Source organism: Capra hircus, chromosome 4 (genome assembly GCF_001704415.2).
Source record: "Capra hircus breed San Clemente chromosome 4, ASM170441v1, whole genome shotgun sequence".
Lineage (NCBI taxonomy): Eukaryota > Metazoa > Chordata > Mammalia > Artiodactyla > Bovidae > Capra > Capra hircus.
This window is the reverse complement of record NC_030811.1, coordinates 49,006,408-49,034,376: the sequence shown is the minus strand read 5'-3', so window position 1 is coordinate 49,034,376 and position 27,969 is coordinate 49,006,408. Positions and strand designations below refer to the sequence as shown.

At 36.5% G+C, this 27,969-nt stretch overlaps 1 protein-coding gene across 6 annotated transcripts in view; it reads right to left on the bottom strand.

Moving 5' to 3' along the window:
* Positions 1-27,969, bottom strand: part of MPP6 (membrane palmitoylated protein 6) — a 123,881-nt gene that overhangs the window by 30,582 nt on the left and 65,330 nt on the right. For all 6 annotated transcript variants that reach the window (XM_018047070.1, XM_018047069.1, XM_018047068.1 and 3 more), the window contains exons 3-5: positions 12,729-12,881; positions 8,531-8,683; positions 7,516-7,743 (exon numbers count right to left, since the gene is read on the bottom strand). In XM_018047070.1, coding sequence (XP_017902559.1) covers positions 7,516-7,743; positions 8,531-8,683; positions 12,729-12,881 — 534 coding nt within the window. The remainder of the gene's footprint in view (positions 1-7,515; positions 7,744-8,530; positions 8,684-12,728; positions 12,882-27,969) is intronic.

The window sequence follows — 27,969 nt, the reverse complement described above, 5'->3', positions numbered from 1 at the left end:
GAGTATACAACTAAAAGTGAAAATCTTTATAACCTTGTGTTGTACAAACATTTTTTTTTTACACAGAAAAAAAGCATGATTCATTAAAAAAAGGACTAATTAGACTTCACCAAAATTAAGAACATCTGCCTTCATATTATACTGCTAAGAGAATGAAGACAAGCCTTCTCACTAGGAAAAAGTCTTTCTAAATCATAATTCCAATAAAGTACTTGTATCAAAACATAAAGAACTCTCAAAACTAAACAAATGGAAAAAAACAACTCAATAAAAAATGGGTGAAAGATTTGAAGACATTAAAGTTGTCATAACCATGGCAAATAAGCACATGAAAAGATGCTCAATATTAACAATCATTAGGAAAATGCAAATTAAAATCACCATAAGACACCCTTATAAGAATGGCTAAAATTATAAAGACTGACCATACCAAATGTTGGTGAAGATGTGCAATAATTGCAACTTTCATGTAATGTTGGTGAAAATGTAAACTGGTACAACCACTTTTGAAAATAGTTTGGCCATTTCTTTAAAAGTTCAACATACAACTATCAAATGACCCAATACTTCAAGTCTTAGGTATTTACTTAAGGGACTTGCATGTAAATGTTTAGCATCTTTATTTATAATAGCCCCAAACTAGAAACAACAGAAATGTTCACTAGCCAGTTAGTGGATAATCCAACTGTGGTTCAGCCATGTAATGGAATACCACTTGTCAATAAGAAGGAATCAACTACTGATACACAGGAAAACATGGTTAAATCTCTCAAATAATTATGTTGAATGAAAGAAGTCAGATTTTTTTTTAAAAAAGCAAAATCAAAGGATTCATGTTGTATGAACCCATTTATATAAAAATGCAGAAAATATAAACTAGTTTATAGTGACAGAAGAGCAGTACTTGCCTGGCATGAAGGTTGGGATAAGGAGCAGGCAGGAAGGATTACAGTGAACCCAGGAAAACTTCTAGGGGTGACAGAGATGTTCACTATCTCGACTGTATTGAGGGTCTCATGTGGACATAATATGTCCACATTCATTAATTACATACTTTAAGTGTATGCTATTTCTATGAACTTTACCTCCAAGATATTTTTAAAAAGTAAAAATAAAAAATCAAAGTACTGACAAAATAAAATACTGTACAGAAATATGCTGTGCCTGTGCAAATGGTAGCAGTTAGTAGAAGAAATCAAATGTGAAAGGCTGGAGAAACATCTCCACCATGACCTTGGTCATAAATCAGAAAGAGGCTGGTAATTCATTTGGGAATGTGTTGGTTGAACATCTCAAATGCACACATACAAATAACATATTTTGAAATCAGCAAGGAAACTATACATTTGGTTTAAAAAGCTCTGCGGGGCAATTCATACTCCTATACGGTAAATAACCATATGTGGGTCACATTCTGTTAGTATAAACAAACAAATAAACCTACGCCAAGCTGAATCATACTAATAATTCTTAATTTACACTACACTTGAGTCATTGGTCCATGCAAGGTCTGCTTTTGTTTTTTAATCTTGTTGGTTTTAATAATGGAATAAACAGTCATGAGCTTACCACATAAAACAGAAACTAGAAACCTACACGGTCCTCCTGCCCACAATCCATTCCCTTGCACTGCCCTGGCTTCCCCAAACTCAAAGGTAACCCTCTTCCTGAATCTTGTGTTCACAAATTCTTTGCTTTCCTTTTTGTAAGTTTTATTAAACCTATATATAATCTTCAAAAATACACAGCTATTTAAAACTTTTAAAACATAGTATTATGCTATATGCATGTCCTCTTTTAGGGAACTGACATGCTTATCAACATGTTTCCAGCTACACAAGTATTGCTGTAAAAAATTACATGTCTTAGTATGTGGAAACTTTCAGCCTTGATAATGCTAAACCTTTTGCCCCCCAAGGTGGTTATACCAACTTACACGCCACCAGCAATGTAGAAGAGAGAGTCTAGATTCACATCTACATTTTTTTGCAACTGAATGGTATAAAATGGTATCTCACATTGTGATTTTAAATATCTCTTCGCATGTTTACTGACCATGTATCCCCTTTTACTTGATTAGTGTACGGACAGTAAATAGGAACACATTCTCACATATTATCCCTATGAATTAACACTTTCACTAAATAGTCTTTTTCTCACTGAAAGACATATCAGCTCTGTGAGATATCAAAGTAACGTATATGTGTAGATCTCTTTCTGAACTCTCTCTTCCACTGCTCATTCTGTCTAATCCTATGCCAATACCACATATATTAATTCCTACACATTTATAATAAGCTCCTGTTTCTGCTTTTCTGCCTCAAGTGTCTTAGCTATGCATCTTATCAAATACCAAGAAAAATCTTATTGAAATTTTCATTGGAATTTAACTGAATCTACAAGTCAATTTGAGGAAAATTGATATCTTCATAATACTGTTTTCCTGTCCATGAACATGATATATCTATTTAAATCTTAATTTTTTTGTGCATGGAGGTGAATATTTTTATTAGGTTATTTCTAGACATAAATGTGACATTCTCTATTATAAATGATGTCTTAGTTATATCTATAGATGTCTGCTGATGGCATATATAAATGAAACTGACTTTTGTATATTAATCTTATTTCAAAGCATTCTGCTAAATTATTTCTAGTAATTTATAGTTCAGGGAGGGTTTCAGTTAAAAAAATATTATTTGAAAATAATGTTTTATGTTCTTCTTTCCAAATCTTCTGCTTTCATAATTATTTCTGTCTTCTTGTGCTTATGGAATTTTCCATAAAATACTGAACATAAATGGTACTAATGAACATCCTTCTCTAGTTCTTAATTTTTTTTAACTAGGCAATGACATTATTAACCCTGTTTTAAACTTTATGTTCTGGTTTCTTTGGCTCAATTAACTGCAAACAAATAATTGTGTACAAACAAAAATTTAAAAAGAAGCAGTGCCCAAGAACCTCAGAACTTAAAATACTACAGGTTTCTATATTTAACTACATCCTAAACAAAATTTTTTAGGAATCAACATTCTTGAAGTTTCTTTTCTTTCTTTTCTAAAAGAAGTTCTGTTTGCCTCACTGTTGGAAGCCTCATCAAAATTCTGAACAAGATCACTCTCCTTCCCAATAGCAAGTGGGGCTTTCCACCCAGCTTCTGCCAGGATTCTGAAAGCTTGTTGACACCAAGCTGGTCTAAGATTTGGGTGGCTTTTCTGTCAGGAGCTTTGTCTCAGCACAGCTGGTAATGGACTGCTGCCAGAAATGTTTGAGCATCAGGACTGTTAAAATGAATCATCACTTACTGGTTTGCAAATATACTTACCTCTTTAAAATCAGAGATAACGTTTATTCTGAATTTTTTTTAAAGAGAATTGAAGATTTTTTTATCATCTGTTAAAATAGATATCTGTTATATCATCTGAGGGTGGTTCCTTTTTACCAATGCACAAGTATGCCTGAAGTTTGGCAAGTTTCTCTTTATGGTGGGTTTTTTCCATCTTGGGAGTGGAAATGGGACTTCACAGGGGCCCTGGGCTTGGCACTCAAGTAGTCTCAGAAAGACCAGCTTAAAGTCCTGTTCCTAATTTTTAAAGAGAAATGCTTCTAACAGTCAACTATTGAGAATAATGTTTATTTTAGTTTTTTTTTTTTAAATAAGATTAAGGAGGTTCTTTCCTGTTCCCAATTTACTAATCTTAAAAGGCTGTGGTACATATACACAATGGAATATTACTCAGCCATTAAAAAGAATACATTTGAATCAGTTCTAATGAGGTGGATGAAACTGGAGCCTATTATAGAGTGAAGTAAGCCAGAAAGAAAAACACCAATACAGCATACTAATGCATATATATGGAATTTAGAAAGATGGTAACAATAACCCTGTATGCCAGACAGCAAAGAGACACAGATGTATCGAACAGTCTTTTGGACTCTGTGGGAGAGGGCGAACGTGGGATGGTATGGGAGAATGGCATTGAAACATGTAAAATATCATATGTGAAATGAATTGCCAGTCCAGGTTTGATGCATGATACAGTGTGCTTGGGGCTGGTGCACTGGGATGACCCAGAGGGATGGGATGGGGAGGGAGGAGGGAGGGGGGTTCAGGATGGGGAACATATGTACACTCATGGCTGATTCAAATAAATGTATGGCAAAACCAATACAATATTGTAAAGTAAAATAAATAAATTAAAAAAATCATGAACAGGTATCGAATTTTATCGAATTTTCTACTGATATTTTTCTTCTTTAATCTGTTAATTTGTTTGGTTACAAATATGAACTTTCTAACATGAAACCATCCTAGCTTGGACACGTTATATTATCTTTTTTATATATCATTAAATTTCATTTGCTAATACATTGTTGAGAATTCTTACATGTACATCCTTGAATGACATAAAACAAATTTCTTCATATTTTTGTTATGTGGCTCATAATGGCCTTAAAGAGAAAATTCCCATTAATTTGGCCTTAAATAAAGAGATGGAATTTTAAACAGTCTTTGGAAACCTACATACATGTAAGCTGGAGAACTTCAGAATTAGTTGCAATTTCTAACCTCTCTTGGTCTTCAAATTTAAAAATATAGATTTTTGTGGTCTCATGAAAAATTCTGGACTTTTAATAAGTGCCTCAAATGATATTGATAAAGATGATCTATTGACCATGCTTTGAAAGACACAACCCTGGTATGAAGACCTCCTGGCTTCCATCTGCTCTCATGGCAGTTAAGAAATAGAGTTGGTGGAGCTTCCAGTTAGTGAAAGAGCGGCAGAACTGGGGAGGCTAAAAGCCCTTGCTTTCCATTAGTGTTACTCTTATAAGAGGAACACAGTGTGCCCAGGACAGTCCTATTCTAGTATACCCCTTTCGCTTTAAAAATATCCCAATTTGGGTGTGTTTTATCTCTCCTGTTGGAAGTTTTCATGTTAGTCCCTTCTTTTTTTATGGTAAGACAGGTCTGAGACCGGCTCAGGCTTGGATGGAAGATTAGACCTTCCCCATTTCAATGCCTTCTCCCAGTTCTGAAGGCTAAATAAAAAGCAGATTTTGAGAAGGCATAAGACAGAGAACAATGTATGTCTAAAGACAGGGCTAAAGATCCTTGCATTTCACATAATTCAGACCATTCACCAGGTGCAGATTCTACAATGGGATTTGAGCCAAAGCCCTAGCTACTGATATTACAAAAAATTTTCCATAAAAGTCCATTATAGTCATGGTGAACTGGTAGGAATTCTGAAGTTTGAACCACAAGGGGTTAAAAAAATAGTCTAACTATCACAACTAATGTATAATTTTTAAAAAATAAATATTAAGTCCTACTTTTCCAATACTTAGGTGCCAACTGAGGAATAAAGCTAGTCTGAGGGTCTAGCTATTTAAAATGTCTAATTTCTAATGCCATTTCTCTTATGCTTCTTTTCCTTGAAAAGACAAGGTCTTTATCCTTTATTTAAACAAAAGTTCACAACAAGCCTGTATATTTTCAGAAATCTAATTTACATGCTAAAAATTATTCTTACTCTCCCAAAGAACAATATAAAGCAGGTATTCAACACAGGTTATTTCTAAGACTTTTACAGAAATAGACATACTAGTCTTTTAAATTATCATATTAACAATACTAAAATAAGTATAGTGGCAGCATCTTATGTACAAGACCTGCAGTTTTACTCATACTTGGAACAAATTTCTAGAAAACCTAAATAACTGAATGCATCTAAAACACTGATAAGTATTTCCTATGTCTACATTATTTGGATTTGAAAACCCTCTCGAGTTTCAACATGCTTATCTTAAGTGTTAACTGTTCCTTTGCAATTATCTCATCACTTTTTCCTTCTTTACCATTTCTTTGGAATTACACCACCACCTCATTACCACCATCACAACAACAGCAGCAGCTATGGGCTGGCGTGCAGCTATGGGCTGGCATGGGCTGGGCTGACAGGTGCTGCTGAATTAACTTCTTTGATCCTTATAGTAATCTCTTGAGAAAAGAAATACTAACTATGCAGATGAGAAAACAAAAACAGAGAGGATAAGCTAGTAAGTGGTGGCACAGCTATTTGAAACAAAGCAGTCATCACAGCCTTCCTAAGAACTGTCTTTCACAAATTACCTCACACTTTCAAAAATCTGCTTCCTGGCTACACAATCTCATCTCTCTTCTTTTTAAAATTCACTCAACATAATGAGGTTAGTGACCACTGTCATTAAAACACTGCCATGCTTAATAATCTGTTTTACCTAAAAATCAGTTACAAAACAGAGCAAATGGTACAAACCAAGGTGTGTTCAAGATTCTTTTCAGTTTGGACCCATCCTCTCTTTCTGGCCTCAGTCTCTGTTTAGCCCATCACTAGAACACTAAGCTAGAGGTGATCAGGACTACATGCTTATTTTCCTCTTGGAACATGAGGAACATGAAGGCTTGGAATAGGACATGTGTCAAAACTGTTTGCTAATTAATGACAAAAAGTCTTTAAGGTTTTTCTCATATTAGCTGCAGGTTACTGAAATGCTAGGGTCCAAAAATCACAGCACAAGGTGAGTTTAAGCCAAAAAGTTGGCTTAACACTCAACATTTGAAAAACTAAGATCATGGCATTTGGTTCCATCACTTCATGGCAAATAGATGGGGAAACAATGGTAACAGTGAGACTTTATTTTTGGGGGCTCCAAAATCATTGCAGATGGTGACTGCAGCCATGAAATTAAAAGACGCTTGCTCCTTGGAAGAAAAGCTATACCAACCTAGACAGCAAATTAAAAAGCAGAGACATTACTTTGCAAATAAAGGTCCGTCTAGTCAAAGCTATGGTTTTTCCAGTAGTCATGTATGGATGTGACAGTTGGACTATAAAGAAAGCTGAGTGCCGAAGAATTGATGCTTTTGAACTGTGGTGTTGGAGAAGACTGTTGAGAGTCCCCTGGACTGCAAGGAGATCCAACCAGTCCATCCTAAAGGAAATCAGTCCTGAATATTCATTGGAAGGACTGATACTGAAGCTGAAACTCCAATACTTTGTCCACTTGATGTGAAGAACTGACTCATCTGAAAAGACCCTGAAGCTGGGAAAGACTGAAGGCAAGAGGAGAAAGGGAAGACAGAGGATGAGACGGTTGGATGGCATCACCAACTCAATGGACATGAGTTTGAGCATACTCTAGGAGTTGGTGATGGACAGGGAGGTCTGGAGTGCTGCAGTCCATGGGGTCACAAACAGTCAGATGACACAACTGATGACTGAATTGAACAGAGGGTTCATGGTATTCACAAAGAGATTTCTTAAGTAAATTCCTTTTGAATAGTAAGATAATATTGTTTAAAAATACGAAGAGTTCACCCATGACAAAATAAGGCACTTTAGAACAATTAAACCAGACAGTTTTTTCTCTTCTCTTTAGCCAAAAAGTAGCAACTGGTGGTTACATCCAACAGTGTCATTTTTTAAAAAAAGGATTCTTAGTATTAGCATGAATTTTATTACTAACCTGTTGAGGAATAATGGTATCTCTATAGCTTGGTAAAATCTTCAGGGTGACGCTTCCACTAATATTTTTCAATAATTCTTGTAATTCCTTTGGGTTGTTTCCAACTTCATGGCCATTGACTTCTTTAATGATATCTCCCACATGAAGCAGACCCTGACGGTCTATCATCCCTCCATGGAGGATTCGGGCGATTACCAGATCATTATTTTCAACCCTAAATGTTACACCCTGAAGAAAATAAGTAATGGAATTACCGATTTTAGGTTTTTAGGAAGAAATCGTAAATATTCCTGAATATGTATATATAAGAAAATAATTCTAAAAATAAGTGAGTAAATCATTCCTACTTTTCCCATGTTCACTCGTAACTCAATATTCCAATCTCATTAAACCATGTACAACTGTGACAACATACACCATCCCTTAAAAAAAGGACTTCCACGGCAAGAGTAACCTTGAAAATTAAACATATCTTAGGCTGCATTCCACAAGATATGAGGAAGCTCAAAGGAGCAAGCAATGTATTTGTGCATTCTGATGGCCTTGTTCCTGGTGTTTTTTCTTCTCACTTCACTGTTCTCATTGTCAGAGCCCAGAAATGCCATGTTAGCATGAAACTGTAAACATTTACTTACAGAATCCTACCAATGTTTTCAATTTTTAATAACAACGTTCTGCTGCATTTTGCTACTATATATAATTAGCAAGCAACCTCAATTCATTTCTTCAAAGGGTACAGGAAAAAAATAGTTATCCTCTGAAATTTTTTCTACTCACCAGCAAACTTCTTCTCTCCTCTATTTCAGTTTAATTTTGGTTTAATTCTGCATGTTAAATCAAGTTGAGAGTATCACCTGTGTATTTTATACACAAGCCAAGAAAGACTGATGAAACAAACATGGGTAAAGTTTTCATAAGGATATAAATTATGAAAGAAAAAAATGAGATAGAGTAGTGACTCAGTCACGAGTATGTAAGATTTCAGATTTAAGAAGGCACTGACTGATCAACTCACCAGTGGTTCCCCAGCCCTTTTGTGAATACCAAGAATACGAATGGCATCTACTGGTAATAACTGATTATTGATAGAAGAATTATTCATTTCCGGGCTTGATGGAGGTGACTCGTAACACTTTGATGCCACAATATCATGGGCCTCCAAGAGTGACTAGAAGGATTCAAAACAGCCTGTGGTTATTGATTACAGATGGAATAAATTATTAAAAGTAGCAGCTCATTATTCCAATAGAGTACTAAAAATTTCCAAGGCATTAATTGGTAATTTTTAGTCACTTCATGAAAATAGTATAAAAGACTGAAGAAAAATTACAAAGAAAAAACTCACAAATTCATATATTAAGGATTATTCCTATAAATTATGGAAGCTACTTAAATTACTAACCTGGGCTGCTTAGTTTTTACCCTATACACTCTTCTTAGGCAATATTACCCATTCCTGCGACTTGAACCACTACTGAGAACTCCCTTGATCCAGATCTCTCTCATCAGCTTCAGTTCAGTTCAGTCGCTCAATCGTGTCTGACTCTTTGTGACCCCATGAACTGCAGCACGCCAGGCCTCCGTGTCCATCACCAACTCCCAGAGTTCACTCAGATTTACGTCCATCGAGGCAGTGATGCCATCCAGCCATCTCATCCTCTGTCGTCCCCTTCTCCTCCTGCCCCCAATCCCTCCCAGCATCAGAGTCTTTTCCAGTGAGTCAGCTCTTCCCATGAGGTGGCCAAAGTACTGGAGTTTCAGCTTTATCATCATTCCTTCCAAAGAAATCCCAGGGCTGATCTCCTTCAGAATGTACTGGTTGGATCTCCTTGGAGTCCAAGGGACTCTCAAGAGTCTTCTCCACACCACAGTTCAAAAGCATCAATTCTTTGGCGCTCAGCCTTCCTCACAGTCCAACTCTCACATCCATACATGACCACTGGAAAAACCATAGCCTTGACTAGATACACGTTAGTCAGCAAAGTAATGTCTCTGCTTTTGAATATGTTATCTAGGTTGGTCATAACTTTTCTTCCAAGGAGTGAGCGTCTTTTAATTTCATGGCTGCAATCACCATCTGCAGTGATTTTGGAGCCCCCCAAAATAAAGTCTGACACTGTTTCCACTGTTTCCCCATCTATTTCCCATGAAGTGATGGGACCGGATGCCATGATCTTCGTTTTCTGAATGTTGAGCTTTAAGCCAACTTTTTCACTCTCCACTTTCACTTTCATTAAGAGGCTTTTTAGATCAGCTTCAGACTCATATATTAAAAATCTGCCCACAACTGGCCAAGAGTCATGATAATGTGAAAAATCAAAACAAAACAAAGGATTATGTATGATTGAAACATAATGAATTAATGAAAACTCCGTAAGTCCACAATGCTACTTAAAAAACAGGACTGAAAAAAATCTCATTTGTTACCATTTGATATTGCCCTTTTAAACAATTCTTTACTGTTAAAATTGGCAAAGGGAAGAAGCTGGCATTTCCTTAACTTTTCAGTTGGAAATGCATTGTAGGTTAACTAAACAGCTCAGCTGATGAGGAAAAACTCTATACAAGAAGACCAGCTAAGAATGAGAGAATTTGAAAAATGTCATTTTGCAGCCTCTAATGAAAATATTGAGTCAGGCAAGGATTATTAATTTGAGCTCATCAGTAACTAAATGGTTGAAAGGAAACAGCATTTGTATAATGCCAGAATAATAACACACTAGATTACTTCTTAGTGGAAAGGCTTTCAAGGGTAGGATTTGGCTGTCATTGCCCTTGATCAAGGGATTAATCTCAGCATGAAGAGTGATGGGGCAACGTATGGCTGAACCCCTTCACTATTCACTTGAAACTATTACAACATTGTTTGTTAATTGGCTAGGACAGAGGAGCCTGGCAGGCTATAGTCCATGGGGTCACAAAGAGTCAGACACAAGTACGTGACTAACACACTCATCCCAACACAAAATTAAAAGTTGAAAAAAAAAATTTCAATTCAGAGAAAAAGAAGAGTGATGGGCCAACCAGATATTATACATCATATGATGCAGATTAATTTACGTTGTATCACCTTACTTAAGATGCATCCTGAGTGCAAGCTAAGTTGCTTTAGCCATGTCCAACTTTTTGTGACCCTATGGAATGTAGCCCACCAAGGCTCTCCTGTCCATGGGATTCTCCAGGCAAGAATGCTGGAGTGGGTTACTAGGCCTTCTCCAGGCGATCTTCTAGACCCAGTGATTGAACCTGTGTTTCTGAAGTGTTCTGCACTGCAGGTGGGTTCTTTACCACCAGTGCCACCTAGTAAGACCAAGATGCATCCTAATTTCAAATATAACTTAAGCCACTTCTGTTTATAAGAAATAGGATAACTAAACAACATATCAGGAAAGCACACAAGTAAACCCAAGGAGTGGATTCTGCAGGATAATGGCCTAGTCTTATCTCTCTAGTAGGTCAACATCATAATCAAGGGATAAAGGGATGGTCTAACTAATGCCACATATGGACCTAATTTGAAAATTCATACATACAAACCAGTTGTAAAGAATATTTTGTGTAAAATGCACTGCATGTTACAGAGGTCTACTGAAATGGAAAAGTGGAAGTCAACGGCTGAAAAAAGTGTAAATTACAAAACAGCTTATGCAAAATGATTGCAGTCAGTAAAGAAAAAAATACATATGTATATTTATGAATAGAAAAAATATGGAGAAATATGCACCATGGTAGTATAGCAGTGATTTGGGTAATAAAAACGCAATGTCTTAATTTCTGCATTTTTACTTGCTGCTATTTTACAAGTTTATATATATTTTTAAGACCTCATATAAATTTATGCATTAAATTTTATACTTACATAAAAAATATAGCATGCTTGCAAAGTTCTACCAGATGCATGCTTCTAAGATACCACAAACTTAACATGGCCAGTTACTTTAACATTAGCATGCCCAAAATAGCCCTCCTAGAGTGTTCCTTATCTCAGTAGATGCCATCAATTGTTTGTCAGAAATCCTGTCCTTATCAACTTCCCATATTTCTCTTCTGTGGCTGTCACATGTAATCACTCACTAAGCCCTATTCATTTTACAGCTTAAAACTTGAAAATCCTCACATCTCCCACTATCTATGCTGCCATCGCAACTTCTCACCTTGGCACAAAACCATACAGCTCCACAATCTGACCTCTCCCTGTTTAATAACCTCCCCCACCTCTATCCCTACCCAAGGTTTCCCAATGTCCTCTGGATAAAGTTCAAATATCTTAGTACACATTTAAGGCCTCAATTAACTGGCCCCTGCATAATGGTGTCTCTGACATGTGTTTCTGTTTTTTGTACTTAAGATACAGATTTATGTTGGAACCATCTCACTATACATTTACATAATTTTTGCAGTAACATGGTTAGAGAGTCATGGAAAATCTTGAGGAGAAGCATAGGGGTGCTGCCATTTGATTTTTAATGCTAAGATTTGCAGTGACAAGAAGGTGACACTTTATTCTTCTATCTCACGACCATTTATTCAACAGTCCATTCTTTCTCCACTAAAATACAGTGTCTCATAAATCAAGCTGCCATTTGTCTGAGGATGTATTTCTGGGGTTTCTCTTCTCTTCAGGCAATCTATTTTTCTAATAATGCCCCAATTCCAAACTGTCTTAATTATAGATTTCTCAGAAATCGCCACTTTCCTTTCTCTCTTCTGAAACTGATTTGTCTTTGGTAAACTGATTAACTCTTCACCTACACAGACAAATGCTTAAATTGAATTTATTTTTTGTCCCTGTGGAAAGTATGTCATTGTTTCTATCCCCTACAGCTCTCTCTTGTTCTAAGGTCATCAGCTGCCACCCAGTCTTAGAAGCAATACTGAAAAGGCATATCACTGGTCACAAGAAGGGCTGGGAAACAGTGGTATTAAGGAAGAAAAATCCACTATCACCATGAGAAAAGTGTCCCAAGCGTGTGGTCTAATGGTGAAGTAGTTGGTTATTTTTTTTAATTACACAAAGAAAAGTCCATTCTAATGCATTTCTTTGACAGACTCTGTTTAGGTAGCATAAGCATATGAGGATATTAAAACATCTAAGTTGGAATTTGTAAAATATGGCCCTAAATCTTTCAAAAACTTCATCTTAAACAGAAACTACTAAAAGAATATTTTGGGAATACAGGGGACTTGGAAAGAAGAGAATAGAGAAAGTTTACCTGGAAGTGAGGCTCTTTGAGTATACCAACCAGTTCTGCCACATTTTCATCCACATTTATTAGAGGGGTGATATCTTCGAGAATTTCATTGACTAATTCCAAGTTATTATCACTGACAGCTTCTAGTTTTGAATCTTCTAGCCTCTCATGAGCCTGAAAAAATACCAGTATGTTAAAATAGTAATACATACTGCTTTGCTCAGACTGTGGTTTTCTTCTTGAAAACTTTTTAAAGTTTTAAAAGATGTTACTTGATGGTTTGATCTACTGACTGAAAATTGAACCTTTCAATCAGAGGAAATATACAGATTTCATAGTAAATGTTATTATGCAATATGATAAACCTTGGCCTCTATTCCTACCCTAAAAATAATGGAAAACTCATTTTTATAACTAACCTTTGGAAAAACTGAATAGGCCAATGATAATTTTAAAAGTTTTAAAAATGTACTATATTTCCTACCCAACAGAATTTCCTAATGACATTCTAGTTTAGGCTCAAATGATACTGTTTATGCTTTATTTTGGAGAAGGAAATGGCAACCCGCTCCAATACTCTTGCCTGGAGAATCCCATGGACAGAGGAGCCTGGCAGGCTACAAGTCCATGGGGTCGCAAGAGCTGGACATGACTTAAGTGATTAAATGACTAAACCATGCTTTATTTGATGATTAAGCATAATAAAAATAAGGGCATAATCATGATATGGATTATCATTTAAAAAACAATGAAAATCATTTTGAGAATCCCATAATCCTAAAGTTACAATTTTCCATTTTGAAAATTCAGCAAAAAGGACAACTCAGGAAAGGCAACTCTTGAACTTTTCCACAGAAAATGAACCATCAATTACACTGTCCTAGGAAATGAATAGTTCTAATTATTCTAATAGTGGGAGTAAAGCAGAGTTTTAAATTCAAACTCAGAATGAACACTAAACAGTCTGTATCTTTTAGTTGTTGATTTTCTGATAAACAGTTGCTGTCTGATTTTGAAGACAAGTGAAGCATAATTTATTTGGCCTCATCTTAGGGCATGTGGGATCTCGTGTCCCTGACCTGGTATTGAACCTGCACTCAGAAGCACAGAGTTTTAACCACTGGACTACCAGCGAAGTCCCCCGGTGGCTCAGGTGGTAACGAATCTGCCGACAATGCAGGAGACTCAGGTTCGATCCCTGAGTCAGGAAGATCTCCTGAAGAAGGGAAGGGCTACTCACTCCAGTATTCTTGCCTGGAGAATTCTGTGGAGAGGGGAGCCTGGTGGGCAATAGTCCATGCAGTTGCAAAGAACTGGACATGACTGAGCAACTAACACCTTACAGGAAAAGCATAATTATAAATATATTTAATTTAGAAATGAAACCTTGTAAGATGACAAGTTTTACACTTAATATTTTAAGTTCCAGTTCTGTGGGTGAAGGAAAAATTTTCAAATTTCAAGTGGTTACAGTATTGTTTAAACGTTATCTGATACCTATAATACTGTATATGTTATTTCTACCATACAGTGTGGATCCTTCAGAATTCTAATACACCTTCTATTTCTTTTATTTTTAAATATTTTATTAAAAAAATCATTTCACACATATCAATGTAAAACTGTTAATGAGCTATCTCACATTCTTGGTTTTTGTATCTCATCTTCTAAATCATACACCTTCTAATTTTAAAAATACATTTTTTCATTTAAATCTATTTTTCAGATAATTCACAACAATGACATAAATTTAAGTGGAATAGAGGGGCTATCAGCAACATTTTAAAGGAATACCTCCAAAGAAGAAATTTTAAGTCATATGAAATAAAACGATAAGAAGAAATTGTAATTGTTATGAAACAAAATTGTCAAAAAGACCAAATGTAATTTTAAATAGAGCAATGAGCTTCTATTAGATTTAGATATGAAAAATGTTAAAATGACTAGGGAATGCCACTAAGAGTGAGAACAGGTAAATCTATAATTTTCTTAGAGCGTAACAGAAGCCTGATAAAGAGAGGATGATGAGACCATTTAACATATATCATGGAATGATTATAACCACTGAGAAAAAAAAAAAATATACACAACTACTTAACTCATAAACAAGCTGGAAATACTGTTTTTTTATTTAGTTTATTTATTCATTTATTTTTTGGCTAGGCTAGGTCTTATCGGTGCTGTGCACATGCTTTCTTGAGTTGCAGAGAGTAGGGGCTACTTTCTAGTCGCAAGAGTTTCTCATTGCGGTTGCCTCTCCTGTTGTGGAGCACAGGCTTCAGTAGCTGTGGCTTATAGTCTTCAGAGAGCAGGCTCATTAGTTGTGGTACACAGGCTCAGTTGTCCTGTGGCATGTGGGATCCTCCCCAACTAGGGATCCAACTACTGTCTCTCACACTGTAAGGTAAATTCTGAACCACTGGACCAGCAGGGAAACCCTTGCTAATTATTTTAATATAAATATTTGTTGTTTAAAAAAAATTTAATTTAGCATGATTAATCTTGCAAATAGTCTTAATACTCTAATGATAGTATATGAAAGCTTAAAAAAAGGAAGAAAAGAACTTGAGCATTTATTGAGGGCTTTTATTTTGTGCCAGTAAATATATTCTAAGTTCAGTATCAGAGTGTAGTCAGCTAAGGTAGGTATGTTGTTATCATTCTCACCTTACAGACACAGACCCTGATGATGCAAAATGAGATAAAGTGACTGCCTGAGTTCACACTACTGGTAAGCAACTAAGTGAGATAGTCCATCATCATCAAACTTGGGCTCTTACCTATTAAATCTTATTCAACTTTTTGATTATACAGTAAGCCACCCTATCATCATCTTACAGTTAATTATTTAATCTAAAATATTATACATTATTCTCAATCATTTAAAAGTGTGACATATGCTCTCACTGACTGCTAGTTGAGTTGTTGCTTCTTAGCATGGCTCTTTCAGTGTAGATGTGCTAAATTATACTCCTATGGTTCAAGACGACCACCCACACTGTCAATCTCCATTCTTTTGCTCAAAGAGCTGTAAGAATTATCTGTTGCTCCAGGTAACAGATGATGACTACCTTAAAATTTTCAGGGACTAAGCCAATATATTTTCTACAATATCCTATGTTACTTAAGACTTTTTGATTAAATTGAAGTCTTTGGGAAAAGTAGAGGAACAGGAAAGATCACTGGCTTGAAAACTCTAATACCTTTCCCTTCCTTTCTATCTTGACCAACCTTATTGTTCCTAAACTGTGAGAGAACAGGAGGAAATGTGGAAAGACTCCCAGCGAAAGATAAAGAGGAAGTGAAGTAGAGGTCAGAAGTATGCTATAAAAATAAACATACCTGAAGGTGTCTGCACATCAACCCTACAGACTGCTTCTATGGTAGGAAAAAAATGTCACTACACAACACATAAATCCTCAGAGAAAGAAAATGTTTTTAAGTGAAACTGCAGCTATAATTAATATAGAAAATCAATTTCTGAAATATAGTTGGGTTCAATTAAGATAAACTTTAGTTAACATGTAACTTTTAAAGTTCTAGTATAATGTGAAAGAAGTTGAGACCTCAAGTTAAAATTTATTTAGTAGTTTTCAAAAGGCAAGTCAGGGAAGCCTGGTGTGCTGCAGTCTATGGGGTCACAAAGAGTTGGATGCGACTGAACTGACTGACTGACTGACTGATTGGAGAGGCAAGTACCAACTTGAATTTAACTAATCAAACCCACCTGCCAATGCAGGAGACTAAGAGATGTGGGTTTGATCCCTGAGTCAGGAAGATCTCCTGGAGGAGGACATGGCAATCTATGCCAGTATCCTTGCCTGGAGAAGCTCATTGGCAGAAGGGCCTAGAGGACCATAGTCCATAGGATCACCAAGGGTCAGACACTACTGAAGCGATGCAGCACACACAATCAAACAAGAGAGACAAAGGGAATACTGAAAACTTACCAGAGAGGCAGAAATGAGTCATATGCTATTTGAATAAACGTGTCTTGTTTCCTTTAAGAAAAAGAATTATTAGAAACCTAACACAACTCAATAGAAATATATTTCTCCTGCCACAAGCACTTGGAAGAACTCGCTATAACTGACTTTGTAGAATACTTGGAATTGATACAAATATAGCCTAGCCCTCTTGTATGCCTAGTTCTAAGAATCCTATTCACCACTGCACCTTAGAAAAGTGAGCTACAGGGAAGAAAAAGTTCTTTTAAAACTTCTGGGTATTTTGTGCAAGCAGAGTTCATCCATGCTGGTAAACAAAATTTTTAACAAGTTATGCAGTGTACGTAAAGAGACAAATGCTATTATCTAATAATGATAATGCTGTAATTATTATGTGTAGTAACCTTATCTTTATCTGTTAAAAACAAAAATACTATATATTGTTTCTTCTTAGAACATGGCTAAGTATACAGCAGTTGCTAATTAACTACTTCTTTAAAAAGCGATTAAATAAATAGGAGATAAAATTGACTAAGGTCAACAGACATCTTTTATTCTAGAGATTTTTGAACTAAGACAAACAGCAATCCACAAATAATCAAAAAATAGGTAAAAATTTGAGCAGAAAGTAGAAATGAGACAAAAGAGAATGGAGAATTCAATTTTTACTTTGCTACTACATACATATCAAAAAAGATGAGGTATGTTTTGTTGAAAAAAATGGATGAAATAAGTATAACTAAATTAGAATTGAATTATCTAATGAGTAATCTAGTGAACCAAAAAAAGCTCAAATTCTTAGATTTGATAAACTGTATCTCAAGGTACTCAGGGAGGTGAGCCACTCTTGGAGATACTTGTAGAATTAGAAGAACCAAACAGATGTCAAAAAACTAAAAATGAGAATCTCTACAAAAAATATTCACAAAATAAATCTTCACAAAAAAGGAAATTCAAATACTTCTTAAACATATGAAAAGATACACAACCTACTTCATAAGAAAAATGCAACTAAAACTATACTGAAATATTAATTTCTTTGAGACTGGCAAAGATAAAATTCTTTTATCATCCTGCTTAATTAACTTATATGCAGAGTACATCATGAGAAACGCTGGGCTGGATGAAGCACAAGCTGGAATCAAGACTGCTGGGAGAAATATCAATAACCTCAGATATGCAGATGACACCACCCTTATGGGAGAAAGTGAAAAGGAACTAAAAAGCCTCTTGATGAAAGTGAAAGAGGAGAGTGAAAAAGTTGGCTTAAAGCTCAACACTCAGAAAACAAAGATCATGGCATCTGGTCCCATCACTTCATGGGAAAGAGATGGGGAAACAGTGGAAACAGTGGCTGACTTTATTTTTGGGGGGTCCAAAATCACTGCAGATGGTGATTGCAGCCATGTAATTAAAAGACGCTTACTCCTTGGAAGGAAAGTTATCACCAACCTAGAGAGCATATTCAAAAGCAGAGACATTACTTTGCCAACAAAGGTCCGTCTAATCAAGGCTATGGTTTTTCCAGTAGTCATGTATGGATGTGAGAGTTGGACTCTGAAGAAAGCTGAGCGCCGAAGAATTGATGCTTTTGAACTGTGGTGTTGGAGAAGACTCTTGAGAGTCCCTTGGACTCCAAGGAGATCCAACCAGTCCATTCTAAAGGAGATCAACCCTGGGATTTCTTTGGAAGGAATGATGCTGAAGCTGAAACTCCAGTACTTTGGCCACCTCATGGGAAGAGTTGACTCATTGGAAAAGACTCTGATGCTGGAGGGGATTGGGGGCAGGAGGAGAAGGTGATGACAGAGGATGAGATGGCTGGATGGCATCACCGACTCAATGGACGTGAATCTGAGTGAACTCTGGGAGTTGGTGATGGACAGGGAGGCCTGGCGTGCTGCGATTCATGGGGTCGCAAAGAGTCAGACACGACTGAGTGACTAAACTGCACTGACTGATTATGTTGTTGAGACTATGTCAGAAGACATGTACTCTCACTTTTTTTTTCCCCTGGTGGAAGCACACTAGTGAGCAGTATGACTATAACAACCAAAATCACACAATTCTTTTTAACATTTATCCTAGAGATATACACACAGGTGTAAAATAACATGTAGCAAGACTGCATATTACAGCATGACTTGTAAGTAAAAAAGCCATCTAAGTATTTATCAGAAGTTTGACTAAATTTTTTTGATATACTCAATACAATGGAATATTATGCCACTTTTAACGAGAACAAAGGTTCTCTGAAGATATTGATATGAATATGTAAAAAAAAAAAATCAAGGTTTAGAATGCAGAATACAGACCCACAGGTACTATTATATTCAATAGTGAATATTACTGTATTTAACACATAGTTTTCCCCTAAGATTGGAAACAAGAAAGTCTGCTCTCATTACTGTATTCAACATTTGTACTCAATGTCCTAGACATGACAATTAGTCCAGAAAAAATAAAAATAAAAAAGAATGTATATGTATAACTGAGTCCCTCTGTTGTAAAGCAGAAATTAACACAACACTGTAAATCAATTATAATTCAGTTAAAATAAAAAGGCCAATGAAAAAAGTTCCAAAAAAAGAAATAAAAGGCATACAGATTAGAAAGAAAGAAGTAAAACCATCTTTATTCATAGATTTGTATTGAGAAAATCCTAAGGAATCCACTAAAAAACTATTGGAACCAATATACAAGTTAAGCAAGATTGCAGGATCGAAGATTAATGTACAAAAATCAATATACTATATACTAAAAATGAACAATATGAAAAGAAAATTAAGGAAAAAATTCCATTCACAATAGCACTGAAGAGAGTAAACTACTTAAGGTAATTTTAACGGAAGTGAAAATTCACTCTGAAAACTGTAAAACATTGTTGAAAGAAATAAAGATTTAAATGAAAAATCACTTCATGTTCATGGATCTAAAAACTTTGTGCTGTTAAGATGGTAATACTCCCTTAGAATGATCAGTACAATGTCTACTGGAATTCCAGAAGAGTTCTTTGTAGAAACTGACATACTGATTCTAAAATTTATATGGACTTGCAAGGCACCCAGAACAGCCAAAACAATTATGAAAAAGAATAAAGTGGGAGATTAACATTTTCTGATTTCAAAACTTACTACCAAGCTACAGTAATCAAAACAGCGTGGTACTGTCTTAAGGACAGACATACAGACCAATGAGATAGAAAACAGTCTAGAAATAAATGCTCACATGTATGGTCCAATAATTTTTTACAAGGGTGGTAAACACAGCTGGGAAAACTGGATATTCCCATACAAGAGAATGAAAATGGATCACTAACACTATATAAAACAACTCAAAAATGGATCAAAGACCTAAACGTAAGACCTAAAACTAAAATTATTAGAAGAAAACAGAGTCAAAGGTTCATAATACTGTAAATGGCAGATTTGTTGGCTAAGACTCCAAAGGCAGAGGAAACAACAGGAAAAAGAAATAGGTAAAAGTATTTCTTGAGAATTAACAAAAAGCAAACAAAAACTATGCACCAAAAGATAATATCAAGAGTAAACAGGTAACCAACTAAATAGGAAAAATATTTGCAAACCATATATCTGATAAGGGATTAATGGCTAAGATATATATGTAAAACTCCCAATATCCAACACACACAAAAACAACTTGATTCAAAAATGGGCAAAGAATCTAAATAAACATTTCCCCATAGATATACAAATGGCCAATAAGCACATGAAAAACGATCAGTGAGGGCTTCCCTTGTGGCTCAGCTGGTAAAGAATCCACCTGCAATGTAGGAGACCTGGGTTTGATCCCTGGGTTGGGGAGATCCCCTGGAGAAGGGAAAGGCTACCCACTCCAGTACTCTGGCCTGGAGAATTTCATGGACTATACCGTCCATGAGGTCACAAAGAGTCGGACATGACTGAGTGAAAAAAAAAGAAAGAAAAACAATCAGTGAGCCTGAAGATATGCTGATAGAAACGTCTCACACTGAAAATCAGAGATAAAAAAGGAATGACACAAACGGAATAGAACAAATCTAAGGGCTGTGGGACGACTGCAAGAAGATGTAACACACATATAAGGGGAAGAGCAGACTGACAAAGAGAAACAGGAGAATGCTTGAGGCTATAATGACAGAGTTTTTAAAAATTAATGATAGACACCAAGCTACAGATCCAGGAATCTGAGATATCACCAAACACTCATATTCAAAGTGCAAAAATCAAAGACAGAGAGAAAAGTTGGAAAGAAACTGGAGGAAAAATATTCCTACCTATGGAGGAGCAAGGATAAGAATTACACAGGACTTCTCCAGAAATCATGGAAGCAAGAAGAGTGTGTAGTGAAATAGAAAGAAAAAATCCTATCAACCTAGAATTACAGCTAAACAGTCAAACTATCCTTCAAAAATGGAAGTTTTTTGAAGGAGAAATAGACTCTGCCTGACAAAGACTGGGAATTTATTGCTAATAGACTGGCATTGAAAATAACATTAAAAGATGTTCTTCAGAGAGGAAAATAATATAGGTCCAAAAACCAGACCTCCATTAAGAAAAAAAAAAAAAAGATCATTAAAGAAAAAATAAAGTAAAATAAAATCTAAAAAAAAAATTCTTACTCTAATAGATTAATTCTTCAAATTAATAGCAACAATGTATTTGGTGGTTATAACTTATGGATAAATGAAATGACTGATGGCTATAAGGGAGAAATTGGAAATACTCTTATAGTTACTTCATGTGCAGTAATACAGTGAAGTAATATAGGGGAAATGGACTGAGATTAGTTGTAAATCTTTATTTAAAAATCAACAGGAAACCACTAAATTAATAATAAATATAATAGCTATGTTTAAAAAGGAGAAAAAAGTGAACTCATATAAAATGCTCAATTGAAACAGACAGTAGAAGACCAAACAATAAGAAAAGAAGACTTACATATCTTGCTGTCTATAAAAAAAGACCACTTTAAATGTAAAAATAGATGTAGATTGTACAGTAGTTTGAACATTCTTTGGCATTCCCTTCTTTGGGACTGGAATGAAAACTGACCTTTTCCAGTTCTATGGCCATTGCTGAGTTTTCCAAATTTGCTGGCATACTGAGTCCAGTACTTTAACAGCATTATTTTTTAGGATTCGAAATAGCTCAGCTGGAATTCCATCACCTCCACTAGCTTTGTTCATAGTAATGCTCCCTAAAGCCCACTTGACTTCACACTCCAGGAATGACTGGCTCAGGTGAGTGACTACATCATTATGGTTATATGGATCATTAAGACCTTATTTGTACAGTTCTTCTGTGTATTCTTGCCAACTCTTTTTAGTCCCTATGCTTCTGTTAGGTCCTTGCCATTTCTGTCCTTTATTGTGCCCACCTTTGCATGACATGTTCCCCTGGTACCTCTAATTTTCTTGAAGAGATCTCTAATCATTCCCATTCTATTTTTTCCTCTATTTCTCTGCACTGATGACTGAGGAAGGCTTTCTTATCTCTCCTTGCTAGTCTTTGGAAATCTGCATTCAGTAGGGTATGTCTATCCCTTTCTTTTTATTTATTTATTTATTTATTTATTTATTTATTTATTTATTTTATCCCTTTCTTATCTGCCTTTCACTTCTCTTCTTTACTCAGCTCTTTATAAGGCTTCTCAGATAACTATTTTGCCCTTCTGCATTTCTTCTCCTTTGAGGTGGTTTTGGTCACGCCTGCTGTACAATGTTATCAACCTCCATCCACAGTTCTTCAGGCACTGGATCAGATCTTATCTCTTGAGTCTATTTGTCACTTTAACTGTATAATCATAAGGATTTGATTTAGGTCATACCTGAATAGCTGAGTGGTTTTCCCTACTTTCTTCAATTGAAGTCTGAATTTGCAATAAGAAACTCATGATCTGAGCCACAATCATCTCCAGGTGTTGTTCTTGCTAACTGTACAGAGCCTCTCCATTTTTGACTGCAAAGAATATAATCAATCTGACTTCTGTACTGACCATCTTGTGATGTCCATGTGTAATCTCTTGTGTTGTTGGGAAAGGGTGTTTGCTATGCCAATCAAAATATGGCACAATTGCACTCATTTCACATGCCAGCAAGGTAATGCTCAAAATCCTTCAAGCTAGGCTTCAAGAATATGTGAACTGAGAACTTCCAGAGGTACAAGTTGGATTAGGAAAAGGCAGAGGAAGCAGAGATCAAAGCAAGAGAATTCCAGAAAAACATCAACTTTGCATCAATGACTACACTAAAGCCTTTGACTGTTTGGATCACAACTGTGGAAAATTCTTAAAGGGAGATGAATACCAGATGACTTTACCTGCCTCCTGAAAAACCTGTATGCAGCTCAAGAAGCAACAATTAGAACTGGATATAGAACAAAGGACTAGTTCAAAATGGAGAAAGTAGAACGTCGAGGCTGCATATTGTCACACTGCTTATTTAACTTATATCCAGAGTACATCATGAGAAATACTGGGCTGGATGAATCACAAGCTGGAATCAAGATTGCCAGGAGAAATATCAACAACCTCAGATATTCCGATGACACTACCTAATGGCAGAAAGTGAAGAGGAACTAAACAGCCTCTTGATAAAGGTAAAAGAGGAGAGGGAAAAAGCTGGTTTAAAACTCACTATTCAAAAAATGAAGATCAATGGCATCCAGTCCCATCACTTCATGGCAAATAGATGGGGAAAAAAATGGAAAGAATGGCAGATTTTACTTTCTTGGTCTTCAAAATCACTGCAGATGGTGACTGCAGCCATGATATTAAAAGACACTCATTCCTTGGAAGAAAACCTAGACCAAAACATCACTTTGATGACAAAGGTCCATACAGTCAAAGCTATGGTTTTTCCAGTAGTCATGTACGGATGTGAGAGTTGGATCATAAAGAAGGCTGAGCACCCAAAGAATTGATGCTTTTGAAATGTGGTGCTGGAGAAGACTCTTGAGAGTCCCTTGGACTGCAAGGATATCCAACCAGTCAATGCTAAAGGAATCAATCCTGAATATTCATTAAAGGACTGATGTTGAAGTTCCAATACTTTAGCAACCCGATAGGAAGAGCTGACTCAATGGAAAAGACTCTGATGCTAGGAAAGACCGAGGGCAGGAAGAGAGGAGGACGATGGAGGGTGAGATGCTTGGATGGCATCACCAACTCAATGGACATGAGTCTGAGCAAACTCTGGGAGACAGTGAAGGATAGGGAAGCCTGGCGTGCTATAGTCCATGGGGTCACAAAGAGCCACACATGACTTAGCAACTCAACAACCACAGGTAGAGTATAAGTAAAATAAGGAGAAGGATATACCATGCTATTGCTGCTGAGTCGCTTCAGTCGTGTCCGACTCTGTGCGACCCCATAGACAGCAGCCCACCAGGCTCCCTCATCCCAGGGATTCTCCAGGCAAGAACACTGGAGTGGGTTGCCATTTCCTTCTCTATGCTAATATTAATCAAAAGAAAGCTGGGGTAGCTATATTAATTTCAGAGAGTTTTCAGAACAAGGAAAATGATCAGGAACAAACATTCAGTTCAGTTCAGTCTGTTAGTTGTGCTGACTCTTTGCGACCCTTTGTAGCACACCAGGCTTCCCTGTCCATCACCACTCCCACAGCTTGCTCAAACTCATGTCCATCAAATCGGTGATGCCATCCAACCATCTCATCCTCTGTTGTCCCCTCTTCCTCCTGCCTTTAATCATTCCCAGAATCAGGGTCTTTTCCAGTGAGTCAGTTCTCTGCATCAGGTGGCCAAAGTATTGGAGCTTCAGCATCGGTCCCTCCAATGAATATTCAGGAATGATTTCCTTTAGGAACAGACATTACACAATAATAAGGACAGAACAATCCATAATGTAAATGCTCATAACAGTAGAGCATCAAAATATGTGAAGCAAAATGTGACAGAACTTCAATATGAAACAGATTAGTCCACTATTATAGTTGGATTAATACTCCTCTAAGATCCAGCAGGCAGAAAATAAGGACAGAGCTGAACTGAACAAAAACACCGATCGATTTCATCCAACAGCAAAGTGCACATTCTTCTCAAGTTCACATGGAACTTTCACCAAGCTACAACACAGCAGTTCAGTTCAGTTCAGTCACTCAGTCATGTCCGACTCTTTGCGACCCCATGAATCGCAGCATGCCAGGCCTCCGTGTCCATCACCAACTCCCGGAGTTCACTCAGACTTGCGTCCATCGAGTCAGTGATGCCATCCAGCCATCTCATCCTCAGTCATCCCCTTCTTCTCCTGCCTCCAATCCCTGCCAGCATCAAAGTCTTTTCCAATGAGTCAACTCTTCGCATGAGGTGGCCAAAGTACTGGAGTTTTAGCTTTAGCATCATTGGGTTGATCTTCAGAATGGACTGGTTGGATCTCCTTGCAGTCCAAGGGACTCTCAAGAGTCTTCTCCAACACCACAGTTCAAAAGCATCAATTCTTCGGCGCTCAGCCCTCTTCACAGTCCAACTCTCACATCCATACATGACCACAGGAAAAACCATAGCCTTGACTAGACGGACCTTAGTCGGCAAAGTAATGTCTCCGCTTTTGAATATGCTATCTAGGTTGGTCATAACTTTTCTTCCAAGGGTTAAGCGTCTTTTAATTTCATGGCTGCAATCACCATCTGCAGTGATTTTGGAGCCCCCAAAAATAAAGTCTGACACTGTTTCTCCATCTATTTCCCATGAAGTGATGGGACCAGATGCCATGATGTTCGTTTTCTGAATGTTGAGCTTTAAGGCAAATTTTTCGCTCTCCTCTTTCACTTTCATCAAGAGGTTTTTTAGTTCCTCTTCACTTTTTACCATAAGGTGGTGTCATCTGCATAGCTGAGGTTATTGATATTTCTCCCGGCAATCTTGATTCCAGCTGTGCTTCTTCCAGCCCAGTGTTTCTCATGATGTACTCTGTATAGATGTTAAATAAGCAGGGTGACAATATACAGCCTTGATGTACTCCTTTTCCTATTTGGAACCAGTCTATTCCATGTCCAGTTCTAACTGTTGCTTCCTGACCTGCATATAGGTTTCTCAAGAGGCAGGTCAGTGGCCTGGTATTCCCATATCTTGAAGAATTTTCCAGTTTATTGTGACACACACAGTCAAAGGCTTTGGTATAGTCAATAAAGCAGAAGTAGACGTTTTTCTGGAACTCTCTTGCTTTTTCAACGATCCAGCAGATGTTGGCAATTTGATCTCTGGTTCCTCTGCCTTTTCTAAAACCAGCTTGAACAGCTGGAAGGCCATGGTTGACGTGTTGCTGAAGCCTGGCTTGGAGAATTTTGAGCATTACTTTACTAGCATGTGAGATGAGTGCAATTGTGCAGTAGTTTGAGCATTCTTTGGCATTGCCTTTCTTTGGGATTGGAATGAAAACTGACCTTTTCCAGTCCTGTGGCCACTGCTGAGTTTTCCAAATTTGCTGGCATATTGAGTGCAGCACTTTCACAGCATCACCTTTTAGGATCTGAAATAGCTCTACTGGAATTCTATCACCTTCACTAGCTTTGTTCGTAGCAATGCTTTCTAAGGCCCACTTGACTTCACATTCCAGGATGTCGGGCTCTATGTGAGTGATCACACCATTGTGATTATCTGGGTCGTGAAGATTTTTTTTGTACAGTTCTTCTGTGTATTCTTGCCACCTCTTCTTAATATCTTCTGCTTCTGTTAGGTCCATACCATTTCTGTCCTTTATCAAGCCCATTTTTGCATGAAATATTCCCTTGGTATCTCTAATTTTCTTGAAGAGATCTCTAGTCTTCCCCATTCTATTGTTTTCCTCTATTTCTTTGCATTGATCGCTGAGGAAGGCTTTCTTATCTCTCCTTGCTATTCTTTGGAACTCTTCATTCAAAAGGGTTTATCTTCCTTTTTCTCCTTTGCATTTTGTTTCCCTTCTTTTCACAGCTATTTGTAAGGCCTCTTCAGACAGCCATTTTTCTTTTTTGCATTTCTTTTTCTTGGGGATGGTCTTGATTCCTGTCTCCTGTACAATGTCACATACCTCCATCCATAGTTCATGAAGGTTCCTTCATGGCTTTGTAATTCATTTATTTTTATTCCTGAGTAATATTCCATTATATGGATGTACCACACTTTGTTTATCCATACACCTACTGAAGGGCACCTTGGTTGCTTCCAAGCTCTGTCAATTATGAATAAAGCCATTACATTCATTCATGTGTATGGTTCTGTGTGGACACAAATTAACAGTTCACTTGGGTAAATGTCAGGAGCACAATCACTGGAGTATGTGGTAACACAATGCTTAGCTTTGTAAGAAATTGCCAGTCTATCTTTCAAAGTAGGTGTACCATTTTGCATTACTGGTACCATACCAGCAATAAATGAGTAGCTTTCTTTTTAGGATATATGTTCTGCAAATATTTTCTTCTAGTCTGTAGCACACCTTATTTTTCTTGGTGTCTTTTTCAGGGGAAATCTAATTAATCAAAGTTTTCATTATGCCTCATGCTTTTTATGTCTTACCGAAGAATCTAAAGTCACAGAATTTTTTTTTCCTTATGTGTTCTTTTAGAATATTTTAGTCTTTGCTCTTACTTTTAGAGCTATGATCTATTTTTAGATAATTTTAGGATACAGAGTGGGGGAAAATTTTTTTTATATGAATATTCAACGGTTTCAGTGACATTTATTGAAAAGACTATTTATTATTTCTTCACTGAATTATCATGGTGCAAAAAGTCAGTTGACCACACATGTGGTAGTCTCTTTTTGGACTCTATTCTGTGCCGTTGATCTATACGTTGATACTACATTGTCTTTATTACTATAGAGTCACAATAATCTTTGAAATCCTTCCAGGTTGGGGAAGGCATCAAATTTTGTACTTTTCCAAATTGTCTGGTCTTGGCCCATTATAAATTTCAGTATCCACAGTAGAAATTCTGGCTGGGATTATACTGAATCTTCAGCTCAATTTGCAGAGAATTTACATTATAAAATTTTGAGTCTTCCTATTCCTTTATTTATGTAAGTATACATGTATACCTTTAAACAATGTCTTTTAGTTTCCAGTTATAGGTCTTACATTTAAAAAATTTTATTCCTATTACATTAAATTACTATTTCCAATTTGTTCATTCCTACCATATAAAAATACAATTAATTATTATAGAGTAGTTTTTATCCTGTGTTCCTGGCTAACTAAATTCACTTATTAGTTCTACAGGGCTTTTTAAAAAACCCACTTGTGGTAGATTCTTAGGATTTTTGACATAGATGGTAACATCAGCCTTAAACAATGACAGTTAATTTTTTCTTCTTCAA